Source organism: Odocoileus virginianus, chromosome 1, assembly GCF_023699985.2.
Source record: "Odocoileus virginianus isolate 20LAN1187 ecotype Illinois chromosome 1, Ovbor_1.2, whole genome shotgun sequence".
In the NCBI taxonomy this organism is placed as follows: domain Eukaryota; kingdom Metazoa; phylum Chordata; class Mammalia; order Artiodactyla; family Cervidae; genus Odocoileus; species Odocoileus virginianus.
In genome coordinates, this window is record NC_069674.1 from 17,015,747 (window position 1) to 17,035,725 (window position 19,979).

General features: G+C 40.8%; 1 protein-coding gene across 9 annotated transcripts in view; it reads left to right on the forward strand.

Annotated features, from left to right (window-relative positions):
• The window catches only part of DGKI (diacylglycerol kinase iota), a 502,817-nt gene that overhangs the window by 157,235 nt on the left and 325,603 nt on the right, over nucleotides 1-19,979 (forward strand). For 8 of the 9 annotated variants that reach the window (XM_070465256.1, XM_070465264.1, XM_070465269.1 and 5 more), the window contains exon 2: nucleotides 19,798-19,906. The exons of the other annotated variant lie outside the window; for it this stretch is intronic. In XM_070465256.1, the coding sequence (XP_070321357.1) occupies nucleotides 19,798-19,906 (109 nt within the window). The remainder of the gene's footprint in view (nucleotides 1-19,797; nucleotides 19,907-19,979) is intronic. 9 annotated transcript variants of the gene reach the window in all.

The following is a 19,979-nucleotide window of genomic DNA, read 5'->3' on the forward strand; positions in this document are numbered from 1 at the left end:
GCCTCATTTCATTTATTGGGTAGGATAATTACAGTAATAGATATAGGAAATTCCATAGATAATTTGCATCTAAATTTTAACAATGCATGTGATCCTTTTTCATGATTCCCCTATGGTCAAGATGGAAATCACTTCCACAAATATTGCTAATTACTTCCAAACTGAAGGCCAGGTCCTGTTTGAGCAGGATTTCTGCACTTGGCCATAATCTGGTTGCTACTTGTATCAGTATCTTAGGTGAATCATAAATAATATTTACCACCTTACTCTCCTCTGGAAAAGAGCTGATGCACCTGATGATAAGACTTCGGATTTTGATATCTGTCAGTGGAAACAGTGGTCCAATATTGACCAGTAAGGCTATATGCTTAGGAAATGTGGCAATTAGATTAATGAGTAGATATCAGTGCTTATCACCACCCATCTTCTAGGGTGTTCTGCCTGACTTTGTGTTATTTGTAAATTCTGAGTCAAAGCTGTCTAGCCATTTGTCAGGGTCCTGGCGGATCTAGTTCCTTAGTTGTGAGGGAGTTTGGATTTGATTACTCTGCTAAGCCTGGAAGTCCATTATGTTTTGAAATTACTTTGAGAAACTGTTTTATGAAACACTGTTACCTCACTTATGTGTCAGAGAGCAAAATCACCCATCTCGTTATCAAAGTTGGTTTCAAATCGCTTGCTGCTATTTGGAGAAAAATTAAATCTCCCCTCAAAGGATGAGAACTGTCAGCATTCAGAATGCTCAAAAGAAGGGCTGCAGGCTCTGGAGGCATTTCCGAAAAAGAAAAATCACTAATATTTTGAACAAGGTACTGGAATCTCAGGAAAATGCCATCTCTTACTGATAGATTTTTATGTGTGTTTTCTAGGGTGGTGGCTTTGAATGGACAGCAGTAACTTGACTGTTTGAACTCCCCTACCCCTTTTATTTCTAATTTTACAGCATTTTAAAGTATTTTTCAGTGGAAGGAGGAAACAGAATGCAACAAAACATTTATAAAATGTTTGTAAGTTATAAATAATAATGCACAAAAATACCTGAGAATTTGCTACCCATTTTAATAACAAAGAGCACTACCATAGCCTCTGATGTCCTTAATCCATCCTTTAAGTGAACTAAACTTTTTACTTATCATTCCCTTGAGTTTCATTATTCTGTTAACCAAGTATTGATATCTTTAATTGTGGCAGCATAAAACTTTATAGTGATTTCTATATGGCAAACATTTGAGGTGCCATGTATTCATTTAATCCTAAAACAATCCTCAGAGGTAGGTAGACCCGTTGTACAGATGAGGAAATGAAGTATGTAGAGGTTAAATAACTGCCTAATCATAGAGTTAGTATTACGTGTGGCGGCCTGTATTCCGACTCCAGTGGTCTGTTTGCAGGTTGTGTGGTCTTACTCTCCACACCACACCACCTCTCAAGAATACATAGTGTAGTCCTATTTGTGTTTTGTTTTGTTTTTTCATGTCATATAAGTAGACACAACTGTACATCTTCTGGGACTGGTGTTTTTCAATCACCGCTTTTCCCAGGTTGCATCTGTTTCATTTTGTGGAGCTGTAGCTCATCCGTTTTCATTGCCGTGGAGTGTTATTTCTCATTCTGAGTGTGTTTATCCATTCTGCATTCATTGGACATTTGGGCAGCTTCTATTTTTTTATGATAAACAATGCTGATATAGTATTTTTGATAGCACCTTGTGTGTGTGTGTGCCAGAGACATCTAGGATCTGGGCCTTGGAGTGTCACTGGTAAGTATTGTGCTGTGTTTACCTTCGGGGCCTTCCCAGGTGTGGCTCTAGTGGTGAAGGACCCTCTTGGCAATACAGGTTACTTAAGAGACTCGGGTTTGATCCCTGGGTCAGGAAGACCCTCTGGAGAAGGGCATGGCAACCCACTCCAGTATTCTTGCCTGGAGAATCCCCGTGGATAGAGTAACCTGGTGGGCTACAGTCCATAGGGTCTCAAAGAGTCAGACGCGACTGAAGCAACTTAGCGCACACACACACATATGCACACACACCTTCTGTGTCCTAGGTAATGCCAGGTGTTTCTCAAAATGATTGTGCCTTATTGTACACCTTTTAACAGTTTATAAGTTCTCTCTCTCTCCAATGGTTGATATTTCCAAGAGTTGATATTAGAAATAAACTTTAAAAATTTTGCCAACATGGACAGAGTGGTTTGAAATGGTAGAGAAAAGAATGAATGGGGAGGGGGAGAGGGGGAGGAGATGAATTCCCACTTCTTTTTCTTCTCTTTTCCCCCTTCCCTCCTTCCCTCTCTTCTTTCCTTCAATCTTTCTCCACTTTTTTTCTATTTTATAGGTGGGGAGAGGGGTTCTTTGTGTTATGGATTTATACTAATGCTTTGTCAATTACATTTGTGGAAGACATCTTTTCTATTTTGTGGTTTGTTATTTCATTCTCTTCATAGTGTTTTTGATAAACAGAATGACTTAATTAAATTTGTAAAGCATTTTAGGATATCTGCATTTTTGTATATGTTTATTTAGTAAATGCTTCCCTCCACTTTGATAAAAGAATGCTTTCCTGTATTATTTTATGAACGTTACCTAGTTTTGTGGTTTACTTTTCCATCTTTAATCTACTTGGGATCAATTTTTATGCATCCTTTGAGGTAGGGTCTAATTTTTTCTGTCTGGATAATAATTTTTGGGGGGATCATTTATTGAAAAATGTATCTTTTTCTCAGTTTTCTGCAGTGCCAGTTTTGTCATAAATCAAGTTTCCATATACTTTTTGCTTTGTTACTGAATCACATTTTTTGTTTCGTTGGTCAGCTTGTCTATTCTTGTGTCAAAACCACACTGTATTATTTGTCACCATGTTATAGCAAGTCTTGATATCTGTTAATGCTAACCCTACTTCCAGGATTTTCTGGAATCTTGGCTACTCTTGTTCTTTGCTCTCCTATGTAAATTTTAGAATGGGTCTGTCAAGTTCACCCAAAAGCCTATGGGAATTTTGATTGGAATTTTATGAACCCTTAGATCATTCATGGGAGAATGGACGTCTTTAAAAAGTCTTCCACCACATGGACAAAGATCTTTTATTTGGGTGTTTTGATTACTTTCTAATATGTCTTTAAGTTTGCCTCTGGGCAGTTCTCTCTTTTCTCTTTCTGAAACTCTAATAGACATATGTTAGATCTACTTTCTTACTGATTTTTGCATCTAACTTTCCTTTCATTTCCAATTTTCTATCTCTATTATGCATTCTGGATAATTTCTTTAAATCCTCACTGTAGTTTGCTAACTTTTCTGTTGCTTGTATATAGTATGTGCTCATTTATTTGCTTTTAATTAGTTTTCCTTATTAAAAGTGATCTTTAGTCTTTTTAAAAATTAGTTCTTTATTTTAACTGTAATAGTCTCTTATCAATTTTAATTTTACTCCCATTGTTTATTTCTTTAAGGACACCAAACACGGTTTTATAGTCTAGTCATGATAATTTTAGTATTCTAGAGTCTCTTGTTTTTTCTGGCTTGTACTTGTTGATTCTTCTGTGTTTGTAATTTTTGATAAGAGATTTCATGTGTTTTGGTACTCTCTTGGAATTCTTTGAGACCTAGGTTTAAAGAATTGGTTTTTCTAGGGAGGGCTTGTATTTACTCCTTAGATACTTGAGAAAATTTTTTAACCCATAACTACTTTATTCTAAATATTTGGGTTGAATCTTTGGGACAACTCAGGAAGCAAACCTATGTGAGGGCTAGCTTGCAGCCTAATATTCAAGGAAGAGTTTTTTTCCTTCTATCATTGAATGCCAGTATCCAAGACAGGCATTTTTTCTGTAGACCCGGAGTCTTTGATATGTAGCCCCTACTTTTCCTGTGTTCTCTTTAGACAACACACCAGGAATATTTGCATGTAAATCCTTCCTCTCTATATCGTGTCTCACACTCCCACATGCAAAGTTCTGTGACTCCTGGTACTCACAGTGGCCCACACAAGTGAGAGGCCAAAAAATTTAAACTTCCTTCATTTCATGATAAGTCTACCCATGCTTAAGAGAGTATATTCATTGCTTTATCATATCAAGTACATTGGAACTTTACAAAGAAATATTTTTATTTTGCAAGGTAGTTTACAGCCTCATACAGTCTGTAAGATATTGCCTTCTCTCTTTTATAGTTGAGAAAAAGAAGGCTTGGCGCTTTTACATGGCTTGTCCAGAGTTATAAAGTTAATAAGTGTCTAATCTGTTTTTTCGTTTTTCACCTTAGATGCCTTTAAAAAAACCTTTATTGTGTTCTAGGAAAGTAATAGGAAAAAGATGTGTTTAATATTCTTAATTAAATTTTAACAACAACCCCAGCGTGGTGTAAATTACTCTTCCTGTTTTACAGACGACGAAATTGAGTCTGAGACATTGAGTCACGGTAGATCATGTATTTGGCAAGCAGGAGAGCAGGACTTCCACTCCAGGTTACTTTAAATCCTGCTCTGTCATCTCCTCCTGGTAGGGTCGCTCATCACCATCATTCCCATTCTGCACCACTTGTTCCTATCATTCCCTTTATAACAGTTGTATCTCTCAGCAATAGTTCATGTGTTTATTATTTCTTACCTGTTTTCTGTCCCAGGGTCACAAGTTTAACAAGGGGAGGGACAATAAGTGCTGTCCTGTAGAGCCAGCAATTCATTGCCCTGCTATATAGTACGTATAGGCATGTACTACTATGAATATAAGTATTGCGTGTCTAAAAGTCTGATTCTGGAGCTCATTTTATTTTTCCTAAATATAAACTGCCTCCCCCTTTCTGAAAAACCCTTAGTGGGGGGGTTTTCCTGTTACCTTGGACTTATGGTCAAGTTTCACAGCTGAAGACCACAAACATACTAAGGAGCATATATTCTAAGGTTGCAATGCTGCCAGAGCTGCCTATTGAGAGGGCTAGAAGATTGTTCCACCCAACCCTTGTTTCCATTCCTGTAAATCAGTAAAAACAGAGGATAGGCGAGAACATGTTGCTTTGTTCAGACTACGGTGTCAGTAAAGAAAGTTTCATGATTTCTTTCATTCTCTAGCTGCCACTAGGGGTTGAGGGAGAGGGCACAGAGAGAATAGTCTTGCAAGTTAAGGGTATCTGCACAAAGGCCCGACACACAGTGCCCATGGGGCATTTGCTTAGTCCATGGACTTGGCTGCTGGGCCATCCCAGTAGGAGAAACTAAATCATGAAGAGAGGACTTGGTGGGGGTTGGCCAGGCAAAATGGAGCAAATGTTGGGGTCCTTTCAAGTTCTTGGTTCCCTGAAATTTCAGAAAATTGACCTCACTCAGGCTCTCAAGAACAGGTGGTTGAAATTTGGGGCTGGGGGTGAGGGACAAGTGTAGTCTTACCAGTATCATCACAGTCCTGGGTGAGGTGGAGGCAAACAACATCAACAGCAAATCCTGGACATTAGAAGACTGCAGGCTGATGCAATTTCCATCCTGCCATTGGGTGCATGAGAAGATGAAATCTTGGTTGGGATGGTCAGCGCTGCCGGAGTGGGCTTTGACTACTGAATGGGCAGCACATCTGGTCAGTGGAGCAGATTGAAGCTACCATTGGCCTAAGACGAGGGCCTCAGTCTGCCCTCGTAGCTAACCAAGGTCAGCGCTGCTGCCAGCCTCATCGGATCAGTTGGTAATTTCCAGAGTTCTGAAAAATAAGGATTTTGATAATTTTGCCAGTGTTCTCATTGCTATTTATGAAGGAGCAGTTTTTCAGAGGCTCTGATACAACCTTTTTTACTGTTGGCACAGGAATGGGGATAGCAGAGTAAGAAGTATCTTTTGATACATTTTTAGATAAGTAGGAGTTTTTTAATTTTGATGATTTCCTATTTGTCAGTTTCTTCTTGTGTTGTTAGAACTTTTTGCATCCTATCAAAAAAAAAGAAAATCATTGTCTACTCCAAGGTCATGTTTTCTTCTAGAAACTTAATAGTTTTACCATTTAAGTTTGTATCTGTGATTCCTCTTGAAGCATCGTTTGTATACAGTGTGTGATAAGGATCCAGGTTAAATTTTTTAACAGTATGAATAACCTTTTTGTTTTCAAGATTATATGTTAAAAGGATATTCTTTCCCCCATTGATTTAAGTGCCTCTTTTGAAGTCATACATGTGTAAGTCTATTTTTGGAGTCTCCTATTCTTTTTCATTGACCTAATTATCAATTCTTCTTTGATATCACATGCTCTTGATTTGTCATTATAGTAAGTCTTAAACTGAGTAGTGAAAGTCCTTCAAGTTTTTATTGTTTTTCAAGGTTTTTGACTATTTTATGTATTATATATATATATGTATACACATTTTAATATCAGTTGGGTTTCAGTAGCGATTGTGTTGAATCCATGTATCAGTTTGGGAAGATCTGACATCTTAATGGTATTGAGTCTTTCAATACACAAATATGATATCTTCATTCATAAACAACTTCTTTAATTTCTCTCAGTAAAGTTTTGTAGTTTTCAGTATAGGTCATATACACATTTTCTTAGATATGTACCTTAATAGTTCATTTTTTGAATGTCATTTTTAATGGTATTTTAAGCTTTTTATTTTTCAATTTGTAATTGCTTATATGTAGTAATACAGGAGATTTTTGTATATGGCTTCTGAACATTATGACTGAAAATTCACATATTAATTCTGGTAGATTTTTGTAGATTGCTAGGAATTTTACACAAGTCATCTGCAAATTAAAATTTTACCTTTTCCTCCCCAATTTTTTTTTCTTTACTTATTTTTCTCTTTTACTCTACTGGCTAGGATTCTAAAACAATGTTGAATAGAAGTGATGAAAGTAGACATACTTTGCTTCAATGTTAGGGAGAAAATCTTATGTATAATATTACTTGTAGATTTTTCAGACAAATCTTTTATCAGATTGAAGACTTTTTTCCTCTTTCTAGCTTATTGAAAGTTTTGGTCTGACTTTTTTGTTGTTACTGGGGCTTCCCTGTGTGGCTCAGACGGTAAAGAATCTGCCTGCAATTTGGAAAACCCAGGTTCAGTCCCCAGGTTGGGAAGATTTCCTGGAGAAGGAAATGGCTACCCGCTTCAGTATTCTTGCCTGGAGAATCCCATGGACAGAGAAGCCTAGTGGGCTATAGTCCATGGGGTCGCAAAGAGTCGGAAACAGACTGAGCAACTAACACTTCCACTTTTTTTCTCTTTTGTTAGTCCTGAAGGATACATATGAAGCATGAAGATCTGGGTAGTGAAGAATTAGTTGCTGGGGGTGTCGGCAGGAAAAATGGAAAGAACATGTACACATCAAGCCAAACTAGGTGGGATGGACGATAGCCATACAGTGATAATGTAGATTGGCTGGGCTGAGGTGAAGCCCGATTTCTGTTCCTGGTGCCACCACTGACTAGCTATTTGACCTCAAATGAGGGACTTTGCTCTCTACCTTGGACCCAGAGATTCAGTGAAGAGCCAAGTTGATTTCAGACAAAGTCTGGTTGCGTTGCAGATGTGACTAAAATATTTGACAAGTAAGAAATAATGAGAAGAGACTGATGATCCTGGACTTCCTCTGTCTGCTAAAGAGAAGGCTGAGATGTACACTGATTTGTTACTGATTGTGGTTTACTGCACCATTCAAACATTCACCTGCTGTCTAGTCTCTGGTTACCTTACATCTCTTTTCTTCAATACCACTTGCTCCGGGTTCTTGAGCTTTATTATAAGTCTTGATTTTAGGGACTGGTTTATTCCCTAACCTTCCTTTTTAAATATTTATTTATTTGGCTGCATTGGGTCATAGTTGCAGCACTTGGGATCTTTCGTTCTGGCACATGAGCACTCTAGTTGTGTTGCGTGGGCTACAGAGTACACAGGCTTTAGTAGTTGTGGCACATGGGCTTAGTTGCTTCACAGCATGTGGGGTCTTAATTCTCTGACCAAGGATCGAACTCAAGTACTCTGCATTAGAAGCCAGATTCTTAACCATGGATCATGAGAGAAGTCCCCCTAGTCATACTTTAAAATAATTCCTTTATGAAAATCTTTTTGTCTGAATTATCTGAGGTGAGCTTTCTTTATTACTAGGAACCTTCTCTTCCTGGTACCAGTTGAGAAGACATATCTACATTCTTGAGCCTCTCTGTAAACCTAGCATCATCCTAGGACTGGTCTGAAAGTAGGCAGTAGGTCGCTGCCTCTAACCCCACCCTCCACCCATCTATTTTGCAGTATTTTGGGTTGTAGCTTAGGGAAATGATTTTGACCACTTTGAATATCATTTGACTCTATTCCTTTGGATCATGAAAGTTTTTGCATTTTCACGAGTCTCTTCAGTTCAGTTGCTCAGTCGTGTCCAACTCTTTGCCATGGACTTCAGCATACCAGGCTTCCCTGTCCTTCACTATCTCCCGGAGTTTGCTCAAGCTCATGTCCATTGAGTCCATGAGGCCATCCAACTGTCTCATCCTCTATCACTCCCTTCTCCTGCCCTCAATATTTCCCAGCATCAGAGTCTTTTCCAATGAGTTGGCTCTTCACATCAGGTGACCAAAGTATTGGAGCTTCAGCTTTAGCATCAGTCCTTCCAATGAATATTCGGGACTGATTTCCTTTAGGATGGACTGGTTGGATCTCCTTGCAGTCCAAGGGACTCTCATGAGTCTTCTCCAGCACCACAGTTCAAAAGCATCAATTGTTTAGAGCTCAGTTTTCTTAATGGTCCAACTGACGCATCCATACAGGAGTACTGGAAAAACCATAGCTTAGACAAGACGGGTCTCTTGTTGACCTCCTTCTTAGGGACATATCCTAAACTGTTTTCAGTTGACGAAGCTGTGTTGTGTTATCTCCTCAGTGACATCACCAGCTGAACAAGATTGTGGTGGAAGCAGCAAAGGTGCCGGGAGTGACGAGAAACTGAAGGCAGTCGGAAAGTGTCCTGGCCTGGAAACAGGGAGTGGGGGGCTCTAAAGATAAACAAGTCCTGTTGCTAGTTTTACTGGGAACAACCCTATGGAAATCTAAATTCTTTCCCCTAAATTCTGTGGTTTCCCAAAGGGCTTACATTCATAAGGTTATTTCTGTTCCCAGGCTCATGCTTTTTCTAAATTTGTTCAATTTCGGATTAGCTTTCTATCCCAGTAGGCAGTCTATTCTGTATTCATTGACCTAGATGTAAAATTCAGCCTCTTCTTCAGTTTTCACATTCATAAAACCCAACTGCCTTTAAACCAGGAGTAGACTTTCCTGAAGATAAAAGAGCAGGTGGGAAATACAGAGGAGGGGGCATTTCCATGACTGCAGTTCAACTTCCAGTTGGACATTAGACTGTGTCCTTAAAATGCCCTTCTGCCCTCCACACACCAGAGCATCTCAGGGGTCGCTTCAGGCCACTGCCTGCCCAGACCTTGTACCATCTTGTCCATCCTTCTCCCTCCTATGCCTTTCCTTCTCTTCCCTCCTCCCTTTCAGAGGGAATACAGATGGGTGGAGCTATTGGAGCCAGACATCTGGGCTTTTGTCTTGGCCTCATTACTTCTGGGCAGGATGGCTTTTATAATTTCCTTAAACTTTCTCATGTTAGTTGTTCCATCAGTAAAATAGGCATAATAAAACGATCCATTTCCTAGTTTGTCATGAGTATTAGAGAGGTATGTGGTGGATGTTGTGGGTTGCTGCCCACACACCTTCTTAGGACGAAGGTGCTTAGTTTTCCAGCTTCCAGAAGCACTGGCTGCTGAGAGTCTCCGGCTGGGCCCCTCCCCAGGCATTGCCCCAGCATAAGAGAGTCTCTTGACCATGTTATGCTTGGCCAGGGGCCTGCCTGTACCCAAAGACTGATTGATGTGGGGGTTCAAAGTCACATCTCTGCCTGAAATTGGGACAGCTCTGAAGGGCATTGCAGCTCCATATTGGTATGTGAGATCGACTGAAGTTTCTGTCATAGTTGCATCGCAGTTCAGCTTCTTACTTTGCCAGTCCTGCTGTCCTCACTCCCCAGCAGCCTCTCCAGTGAACTTGCAGACATCCGTTTCCAGCCTCAGAGAAAATGGTTAAAATAATGTCCAAGGCACCCTGGGTATCTAGCAGATTGCTATTATTGTTGTTGTTTGGAGAATAAGATCATGTATTTTATGAGATTTTTCAAATGATTCCAGACATAGATAAAGCTGCGAAATAAATTCTAATTAATAGTTTAAACCATGAGTAGCCTGCCGGGCTCCTCTCTCCATGGGATTTCCCAGGCAAGAATATTGGAGCCGGCTGCTGTTTCCTTCCCCAGGGGATCTTCCTGATCCAGGGCTTGAACCCAGGTCTCCTGCACTGTAGCCAGATTCTTTACCACTGAGCCACCAGGGAAGGACTAGCAACACAACAGATTCTAATTTGTAGTTTGAACCATGAGTAGGGAAAATAAAATTATCCTAAATTCTGACAATGGAAAAGGTTATTTGTTTGACTTTTTAAAATGTTATTTTACTAGAGCATATTCTAATTGGCCTGCTCCAAAAGAAGTAGAACCTTGTTTCTTAGTAACTGACTCTTACCTGATATTCTTGGATATTATATTTTTGTTGTCTCTGTATATTCGATTAATTATCCACAAATGATAGAGGTGCTGGCAGTTGATATTCCCATAAAAAGTTAGGGGTTGACTTGTGAAAAGCTGATGTGTCATGATTTTATAGACCAAAGAGAGGTTAATGTCACAGGGGCTAAGGTCTTATTAAACTGTAGAAAGTTATCTACTGTTATAGCAGATTTAGACGTCTTTACAGGCACTTCCTTCCTGATTATTATAAATAATTAGTTTGTCATACCCAGTTTCTTATACAGACTTGGTTTTTGCATTTATCTCCTCCATTCTTCATTATTGAATCAAATAGAACTTTATTAGATGCTCACTATTTGTGTGAGACTGTTGTTCTTAACACTGATTTTTCATAGGAGTGTGTTTCTGAAGTGTTATTAGTTTCTGAAGGGTAGAATTATGAATAAAAGGTACCCAGCATTTCATGGGGACAGAAGTCAACATTTTGGAGTTGACTTCTCCAAAGCCTTTGACTGTGTGGATCACAATAAACAGTGGAAAATTCTGAAAGAGACATTCTGGTCTGGAATACCAGACCACCTGACCTGCCACCTGAGAAATCTGTATGCAGGTCAGGAAGCAAGAACTGGACATGGAATAACAGACTGGTTCCAAATCCAGAAAGGAGTATGTCAAGGCTGTATATTGTCACCCTGCTTATTTAACTTATATGCAGAGTACATCATGAGAAATGCTGGACTGGATGAAGAACAAGCTGGAATCAAGATTGCTGGGAGAAATATCAATAACCTCAGATATGCAGATGATACCACTATTATGGCAGAAAGTGAAGAAGAACTAGAGCCTCTTGATGAAAGTGAAAGAGGAGAGTGGAAAAAGTTGGCTTAAAGCTCAACATTCAGAAAACTAAGATCATGGCATCTGGTCCCATCACTTCATGGCAAATAGATGGAGAAACAGTGGAAACAGTGGCAGATTTTATTTTCTTGGGCTCCAAAATCACTGCAGATGGTAACTGCAGCCATGAAATAAAAGGATGCTTCCTCCTTGGAAGAAAAGTTATGACCCAACCTAGACAGCATGTTAAAAAGCAGAGACATTACTTTGCCAACAAAGGTCTGTCTAGTCAAGGCTATGGTTTTTCCAGTAGTCACGTGTGGATGTGAGAGTTGGACTATGAAGAAAGCTGAGTGCCGAAGAATTGATGCTTTTGAACTGTGGTGTTGGAGAAGACTCTTGAAAGTCCCCTGGACTGCAAGGAGATCCAACCAGTCCATCCTAAAGGAAATCAGTTCTGAATGTTCATTGGAAGAACTGATGCTGAAGCTGAAACTCTAATACTTTGGCCACCTGATGTGAAGAGCTGACTCATTTGAAAAGACCCTGATGCTGGGAAAGATTGAAGGCGGGAGGAGAAAGGAACGAGAGGATGAGATGGTTGGATGGCATCACCGACTCAATGGACATGAGTTTGAGTAAACTCCGGGAGTTGGCGATGGACAGGGAGGCCTGGCGTGCTACAGTCCATGGGGTCACAAAGAGTCGGGCATGACTGAGCGACTAAACTGAACTGAAAAACCCTGTCATGCTAAATCAAGATTGTGGTTCTAGCCTTGAAGGGCATTTGCTATTGAAGCATGTATATTTGCTAGAGTCATCATTAACAAAGTACCAAACACTGTTTTAAACACTAGGAATTTATTGCTTCACAGTTCTGGAGGCTGAAAGTTTAAGATCAGCTGGTTGATTGCTTCTGAGGCTGTGAGGGAGAGTGTGGGCCAGGCCTCGCTCCTCTAGGTGCTGTGGTTTTCTGGCAATTCTTGGCCTTCTTTGGCTCATACACACATCCCTGGATCTCTGCCTTTATTTTCACGTGGTATTCCCCTTATGTGTGTATTTGTCCAAATCGTCTCTTCCATAAGGACCCCAGTCGTATTGGATTAGGGCCCACTCTAATTCCCTCCTTTAACTCAATTATTGCTGTAAAGACCTTCTCTTCAATTAAAGTCCCATTCTGGTGTGTCCTGGGGATTAGGCCTTCATCAGATGAATTTGATGTGGGAGCACAATTCAACCCCAAATAGTATGATTACTTTTTATCCATCCCCAGGGATAACCTCAACTGATGTCTTAAGGAGAAGAATGTCATTAACTCCTGAGAGAATCCAGGTTAAGAAATATGCCTCATGTCCACATCATTGCTGCATTGCACACCAACCTCATGCCAACACTGCTTTAGAAATGTGCTGATGATAAACTAGGCTGGGGAAGTAAATCCTAACAGTGGGTTCCCAAGTTCCCATGGGCATTTAGCAGCCAGTCTGCTTTACAGATTAAACAAACAGTTGCCTTTTTGGTATTGCAACCATTTACATGAATATCATTAAATACTTCCCATGTCATTTGGATTGCATTTTTTAAAATATGTTGGTAAATTTGTCTGAGGGGAGTGTGTGGTGCTTCTTAATTTTGCTCTAGGCAGTTAGGCAAGTCAGGGGAGAAAAGTGATTCATTCCTTTGGCAACCGTGGAATTATTTACGATGACTGGAAGAAGAATCTGTTTGAATAACCCCTTTGAACTACCTGACACATAATGGAAGCTTGTTAAATGTTTATCGAAGGAACAGCAGTGTCCAGGGAACTTGGAATATTTGAGAGCAATCGAATAAAAAGTACATATTTATTCAGAGATTTACCATATACCTTGTCTTGGCTGGATGCTTGTGAGGGTGGCTGATATATATGCGAGACCGGTAATAGCTGTGACTATTTATTGTGCTTGTCATGTGCCAAGCATCCTGCACACATTTCAGAAAATGGCCAGAGCTACTCTCTGAGTTGGATAACATTGTTCTGATTTGAAATATAAGGAAAGGCTAAGGGAGGTCACACAACTCGGTGAGGGGTGAGGTAGGGTGTGTTCTCAACCCGTGTGATCGAATGCCTCTCTAATCGGCCTCTTTCTGAAAGCTTGCATTCTTGTTGTGGAGATCAGACACTTATAATTGCAACAATTACAGAAGTAGCGTGGCAAGAGGCTGATTGTATCATATGTCTGTTTTGCTGTGTAAGTGTGTGCTGTCACCGTTTCACAAAAGTGTGGGTTTGGGTAATGGTTAAGTATGTTCATGGTTAAGTAAGATGCCTGGATTCAAATCTCACTTGAACCTCTTCCCATTTGTGTGATCTTGGGCACGTAGCATAACCATTCTGTGCTATAATTTTTTTTTAATTGTAAATTAGGAGATAATAAAATTACCTGCCTCATGAGGGATATATAAGGAATGTAAAATGAAACAGTGCATGGCAAAATATATTTCCTGCTAGAAGCTTCACAAAGGCAACGGTTTATGTGTGCTTATTTCATTCATGTATCTTAAACATCTAGAACAGTGGTTGGTATGAAGTAGACATTCAGTAGTAAATACACTGGTGAATGAACCAATGTTTTTCAGTATATAAATGCTAGGGCTTAGTCACATTAGCAGACATAATGAAGTGGTCAGATGCATGCATATTTATATAGAACAGTAGTTCTCAGTTCATAATTCATGTTAGAAATACCTGGAAGGCCTTTAAATAGGCTGATTCTCCAAGTCCCACTGTAGGCAAAGATTGAGAATCACTGTGAAAGTAACAGGTACCAGTATAGAGTCATCCATGTATATAACACCAGTGGTGATTTCCTGAATGCCTTTCAACCCTTAGGTACCTAAACCCAACCTTTGTTTCAGTAATAATTATATTCCTGAAAATGTTAATAGATGTTAAGGTGGTCAAAAAATACTCTTTTCATATTAAAATGAATTAAGGTTTAGGCTCAAATAATTACACAGTTTTTTTCCTCTACATAAATCTCTGGTAAGGTATTTGGAATTTGTGTGGGTTTGAGACAATTTTTTTTATTGAGTAGATTCCCTTTAACATGACAGGCAGTTTGTCTGGATCAACCAAGAAGCACTGTGGGCTGCTGTGAACATAGGCAAAATTAGTGCAATTAAACACCAACATGTACCATAATTAAGATTCTGCTTGAGGTACTTGGGGAATTAAACCAAGGTACAGAATAACTTTTGAGGCAGCTGTTTCCTTTTCTAGAACAAGGACATGAGTCCACCAATCTCTAGTGTGAAAGTTGCCTGTCTTAAGAGACTTCCTGGCTAAGGAGACCTCCTAACTCTTTGGCATTTCTCCTCCCAGCAGTTGGGCTCCTAGTTCTGTCCCCACAGGTAGCATCACTTGGAGAGGGAGTTCGCAAGAGGGGGATGGATTGATTCTGGGAGCCACATCAACCTGGAGAAACAGGAGAACCAACCTGAACTGAGAGAAATTTGCAGAATGGATAATTAGAAAGGATTCTGGCCCAGTAACCACTTACATGTTTCCCATAAATTAAAAAAAAGATCCTTTCTCCTTATGAAGAGTACACACTGCATGTTTATTTCAATAATTTGCATTAAAAAATACTATCATATTCCCTTTACAAATGTTGTAGCCAAAGATTCCATTTTAATGTTGATCCCAAAGCCATTTTGAGGACTCTTAGGCTTCTTAATACTGGATTCTCCCTCTCGTTGCCTTTATCTTTAAAGAGCTTCTTTGAGGGATTTTTGGCTCTCTCAGGAAAGAATATCACTGAAATGGAAGGCCTGGGATATAATTCAAATCATTCTAATCAGATTTCTCATTGCTTGATCTAATCAGCAAGCTGTTTGGCTTAGCTTCTTGGTCAAGTTCATTCATTAACTCAGAAAGCATTTATTGAATATATGCTGTGTCTACCCCAGGCTAGAACATAATAAGATTAGTAGATGAATTGAGCCCTGTCCTTTAGGAGTTTATAGTCTTATTGAATGAAGTGAAGGAAATAATAGAATGCTATTTAAAATGTATGATGGTTTTTGTACTTTAAATATGTTCACGGTCTTTCATGGCAGGTAATTGACATCAACTGTGTCTTTGTGTGCCTGAAACTGCATTTTAGAACATTTTGGTTTTGTATCTGTATTACCATTAATATCACGCTCCTCCTTTTCAAAGACTCTTTTGCCACTATAGTCATCGCCTGACAAAGTATCGTTGTAAAATTAATAGAAAGAATCATTGGCATTTCATGGTTTTCCTTACCGTGGGTTTGGAAGGATTCTGAGCAGGAGGAAAGAATGAAAGTTGAAACTCCATTGAGTTTTTTTTTTTTTTTAATTGTAGTAAACAGCAACATAAACTCCCTCAACACACATCAAATTCTATCAGATTCTTAAATGTCATCTTTTGCAACCAAGATGAATCCAAGTAGAAAAATAACTTATACTAATGTTATTTGAGGTCTGAGAAATAATGAAATTGCTTTCTTATTTTGGAATAAAGTGTGTATACATGTATGAAGTATTGGAAGAAAAGACTTTCTCCCATGGTTATTTGAAAGAATGGGAAGCTATAATCAGAAGTTACCTCCTACCCCCTTTATTACCTCTATATATTTTTCCTGTTCTCTCTCTTATGTAATATCCTTTTGTGAGGCCCATTTACAGTCACAAACTGGCAGCCACTTTAAAGTTTCTTATTTATTTCCCCCCCTAATTAATGTTTATATGTGTGGTAGATATACAATTTTCTTCTATTAATGTTACAAAAAAGCCAACCTTAAATTTGCATCCACAATGGGAAATAATCAACAAAAGCCCTTAATCATTTGTATTCACAGGCTGGGTGAGAGTGTGATTTGACTGAGATTTCATTGCTGGGCTTATCTGGGATTGGGGCTTCCCAGGTGGCACGGTAGTAAAGAATCTGCCTGCCAGTGCAGGAGACATGGGTTCGATCCCTGGGTCCAGAAAAACCCCTGGAGAAGGAAATGCCAACCCATGCCAGTATTCTTGCCTGGGCAACCCCATGGATAGAGGAGCCTGGTGGTCTACAGTCCATGGGGTTGCAAAGAGTCGGACGATTGAGCAGACATGCATCCACGCGTCCAGGGGTAAATGTTAGTATGTCTCTTACCTTATAACCACATTGCTCTTCTAGAGACATATGTATTCCTTGCATCCTAATTTCACTCTCTGAGCAATTTGATGGCAGTCCTCATTAACAAGAATAGTCAGGTTTTGGGGGTCAGTCTCCAGCTTCTGATGAGTTAAACACATTTGTCCTGTGGTTTCCTCTGTGATAATAAAATTTTGTTTCCTCTCTTCTTTCTATTTTCTGATCACAACTCTCTGTGGCTATTCATGAAAAAATGAAGGATCTGTGTTTTTCTCATTCGCCTGAAATCCAGGAATTCTTCAGCTGTCCTAGGACTTTGTTTTAGGCACCATTTTTTTTTTTTTTTTTTGCTAGAACATTTGAATTTAGATTGTGATAACTGTTAGGGAATCAAAAGTGGAACCTGTAGATGTTTACTCCACAGAGCTCAGACTTTCTTGTGATAAAAACTGTGATTCAGAATCACTATACAGGGTAAATCAGAGAGAAGTCCTAATGAAAAATGCTAAAGAAGTTCTTTGAACTCAGCTGGAGGAAAAAATGCCTGGGGGAGGAAGTGAAGGCTCACCATATAATAGTCTTCTAGTATTCTTTTCTTCTGGCTCAAGAAAATGGAATATACTTTGGAGTCAGGGCCCACAATTGATGTTATTCCTTATTTGCCTTGATGAAAGTGAGGGAAAAAATATTGTGTCATCCGACTGTCTTTGTTAAAGGCCTACATACGTGTGATGACTGTTTTGGGGGCTTAGGTAAAGCACGTACATTTCTTGCTTCCCACTGGGAGCTTCTGAATGTAGGCAGGCTGCTGGCAAGCTTGATATGATCACCTTCAACTACTGAAGACCTGTCCAGTGCTTCTGGGACTTCCTGTGTAGGAATATAAGAGAAAAAGAGGAAAAAAGGAAGGAGAAGAAGGAGGGGGAAGGGGAAGGAGAAGAAGAGTCTTGCAGTGTTCTTTCCTTACGGCCCAACAAAATGAAGTGCATAATGGAGTGGGGGAAGAAGGAGATGAAGAAGGATGGGTGAAGAAGGCTGGTCACTGGCTGAACTCTCAGACACACTTGATCCTTGATGACTGACTGGCTTTTCTGGATTCTACTCAGCCTTTTCTTGGGTTTGGGGGCTGCTGTTCATCTTGCTCACCTTTACAAATGACGTGACTGGGTGGAGCTTGCAGGGGTCAATGAACAGTCCAGGGAGATCATCTGTCATCCAGAGTCCAGCAAGGTTCTGCTGGGCTCTGATGGGACCCTGCCTTGCTGTTGGTGTGTCGCCTTGCTCCTCTGGATGAGGATCTGGGCCTCCCTGGGGATCTGGTGCATCTGCAGGTCCAGTGTCAGAGATGGCAGTTTCCTCCTGTCTTATTCACATCTAATGAGACAGGCTGCAGGGAGCTATGGGGGATCAGGTGGGCAATGAAGTGGTTGCTGATTTCCTCCTCCTGGACAGGCCTGGGGTATTTAGTGCCCCTCACCTGCCCAAAGATACTTGTTCTGTCCACCTAAATAAAGAAGTGAACTGAAATGAGCTTGAATGACCAGATATTGAGTTTATGTAGCAATAGCAGGGGAAGTGGGGCTTCCCTGGGTGGCTCATTGGTAAAGAATCCACCTGCGATACACCAGGAGATGCAGGAGGCATGGGTTCCATCCTCAGGTCAGAAGATCCGCTGAAGCGGGGGCACAGCAGCCCACTCCAGCATTCATGCCTGGAGAATCCCATGGACAGAGGAGCCTGGGGGGCTAGAGTCCATGGGGTCGCAGAGTCGGACACGGCTGAAGCAATTGAGCACACAGGCGCTCAGCAGAGGATATGCAGTGTGGGACATGCAAACTGTAGCAAGCTGGGCAAGTCTGCTGATAGTCTGGGATGCACTGTCCTTTGGTCAAAGAGACCAAAGAGGTGAGAGTCCAGCAGACTCTAAGCAGCAGGTTCATTGGCTTGAGGATGGGGAGAGATTCTTGGCAGATGATCTGTGTTGGAGGGGTAAGCTTCTGTCTCCTGGAAATCAGGCATTTACTGGAAATCAGTCTCTTAGCGCTTCTGTTTTGTTTGCCTGAGGGCACATGTGGGAGATTCTCCATTTCATAGTGTCTAGATCCATTTTAGATGAAAATCCTTCCACACTCCCGTAGAGCAGTGTCAAGCCTTTAGAGACAGAAAGGAGCACCTGGGAAGCATGTGGAAGCTCGGGTTCCTGCCCTCCCCACCCCCGCCCCGAGCCCACCCCAGACTCAGGACTCAGAGCTGCAGCATCACATGGCAGCCCTTATTCTAATTCAGGTTGTTCTCAGAGCACGCATGGACACTGCCAGGGAGGACTGCTCCTCTCCCTTCCAGGGAGTCACTTAGTTAAGCCACAGATCAGCACTCCTGTTTAAGCTCTACACCATCGTCTGACATTTCTGATGGAGCTGTTCAGAAATTGGCCTTCTATTATTCATGATGGAACCACAAGCTCTCCACGGGTGATCCCTGCTTTCTTCCTTTATCTTGCTGTCCTCATTCTCTCCACTCTGCCCTTATCTCCTCCCTCCCCTTTGCTCAGCAATAGGCACGTTTGCTTGCTAAAGCAATTCCTCTTATGTCTTATCTTTGCCTGGGTCAGTCTTGACTTTCTCAACCTCTCCTGATTTCATCCCTCCTTTCTGACCCGAATTCTGTGATGTTCCACTCAACAAACCTAAAATCCAACCAACGTGTTTTGAAATTTTCTTACCCCAGACTTTGATAAATTATTGGTCTTGCATTGTGTGATTTCCAGGATACGAATCAGTCTTTTCCCACTTAGAACCTCAAGTCAACCGTAGACATCCTCTCCAAGGGCAAGGGAGGATGTTCTTGAGATGTGTAACAGTGAACTTGGGGATGGTAACCAGCTTGGAGAGCTCTTTGCTGGGAAATGGAGGGATTTTAATCAAAGACCTCATGAGCCTGCTTTACTTGCTTTATTCTCTGGCAGCTTTAAAACTGTCCAAGGACTGTGACCACCTCAGCCTTAGGTCTTTTTCTGCGAACACAGAGACCTGCATTCTGCTATCTCCCCTGAATGTCCCTAAGGCGGCCCCCTCAATCTTCCTGTCTTTTGAGACCTGCCACCCTCGGTTCTCACCATGCACTTTAGAGATTCCAGTACATTTGCAAAGGTTTTCACACGTGCAAGACTAACTTAGGCATCGTTTCTACCCTACGGGAAATTTTCAGCTCTGTATTACCTTCTGATGTTGGTTTTTGTGTTTTTTTTTTTTTCTTCTTGCTGCAGGAAAGCAATCTCTCGGGCAGGCCTGCAGCACTTGGCTCCTGCGCATCCCCTCAGCCTTCCTGTTGCAAACGGTCCAGCGAAGGAGCCCAGAGCGACTCTGGACTGGAGCGTAGGTGTCGGCGTTTTCATGTAAACGTCATTCCACTGCCTGTGTGTCTTTCTCCTCCTCAGGATTCCTGTAG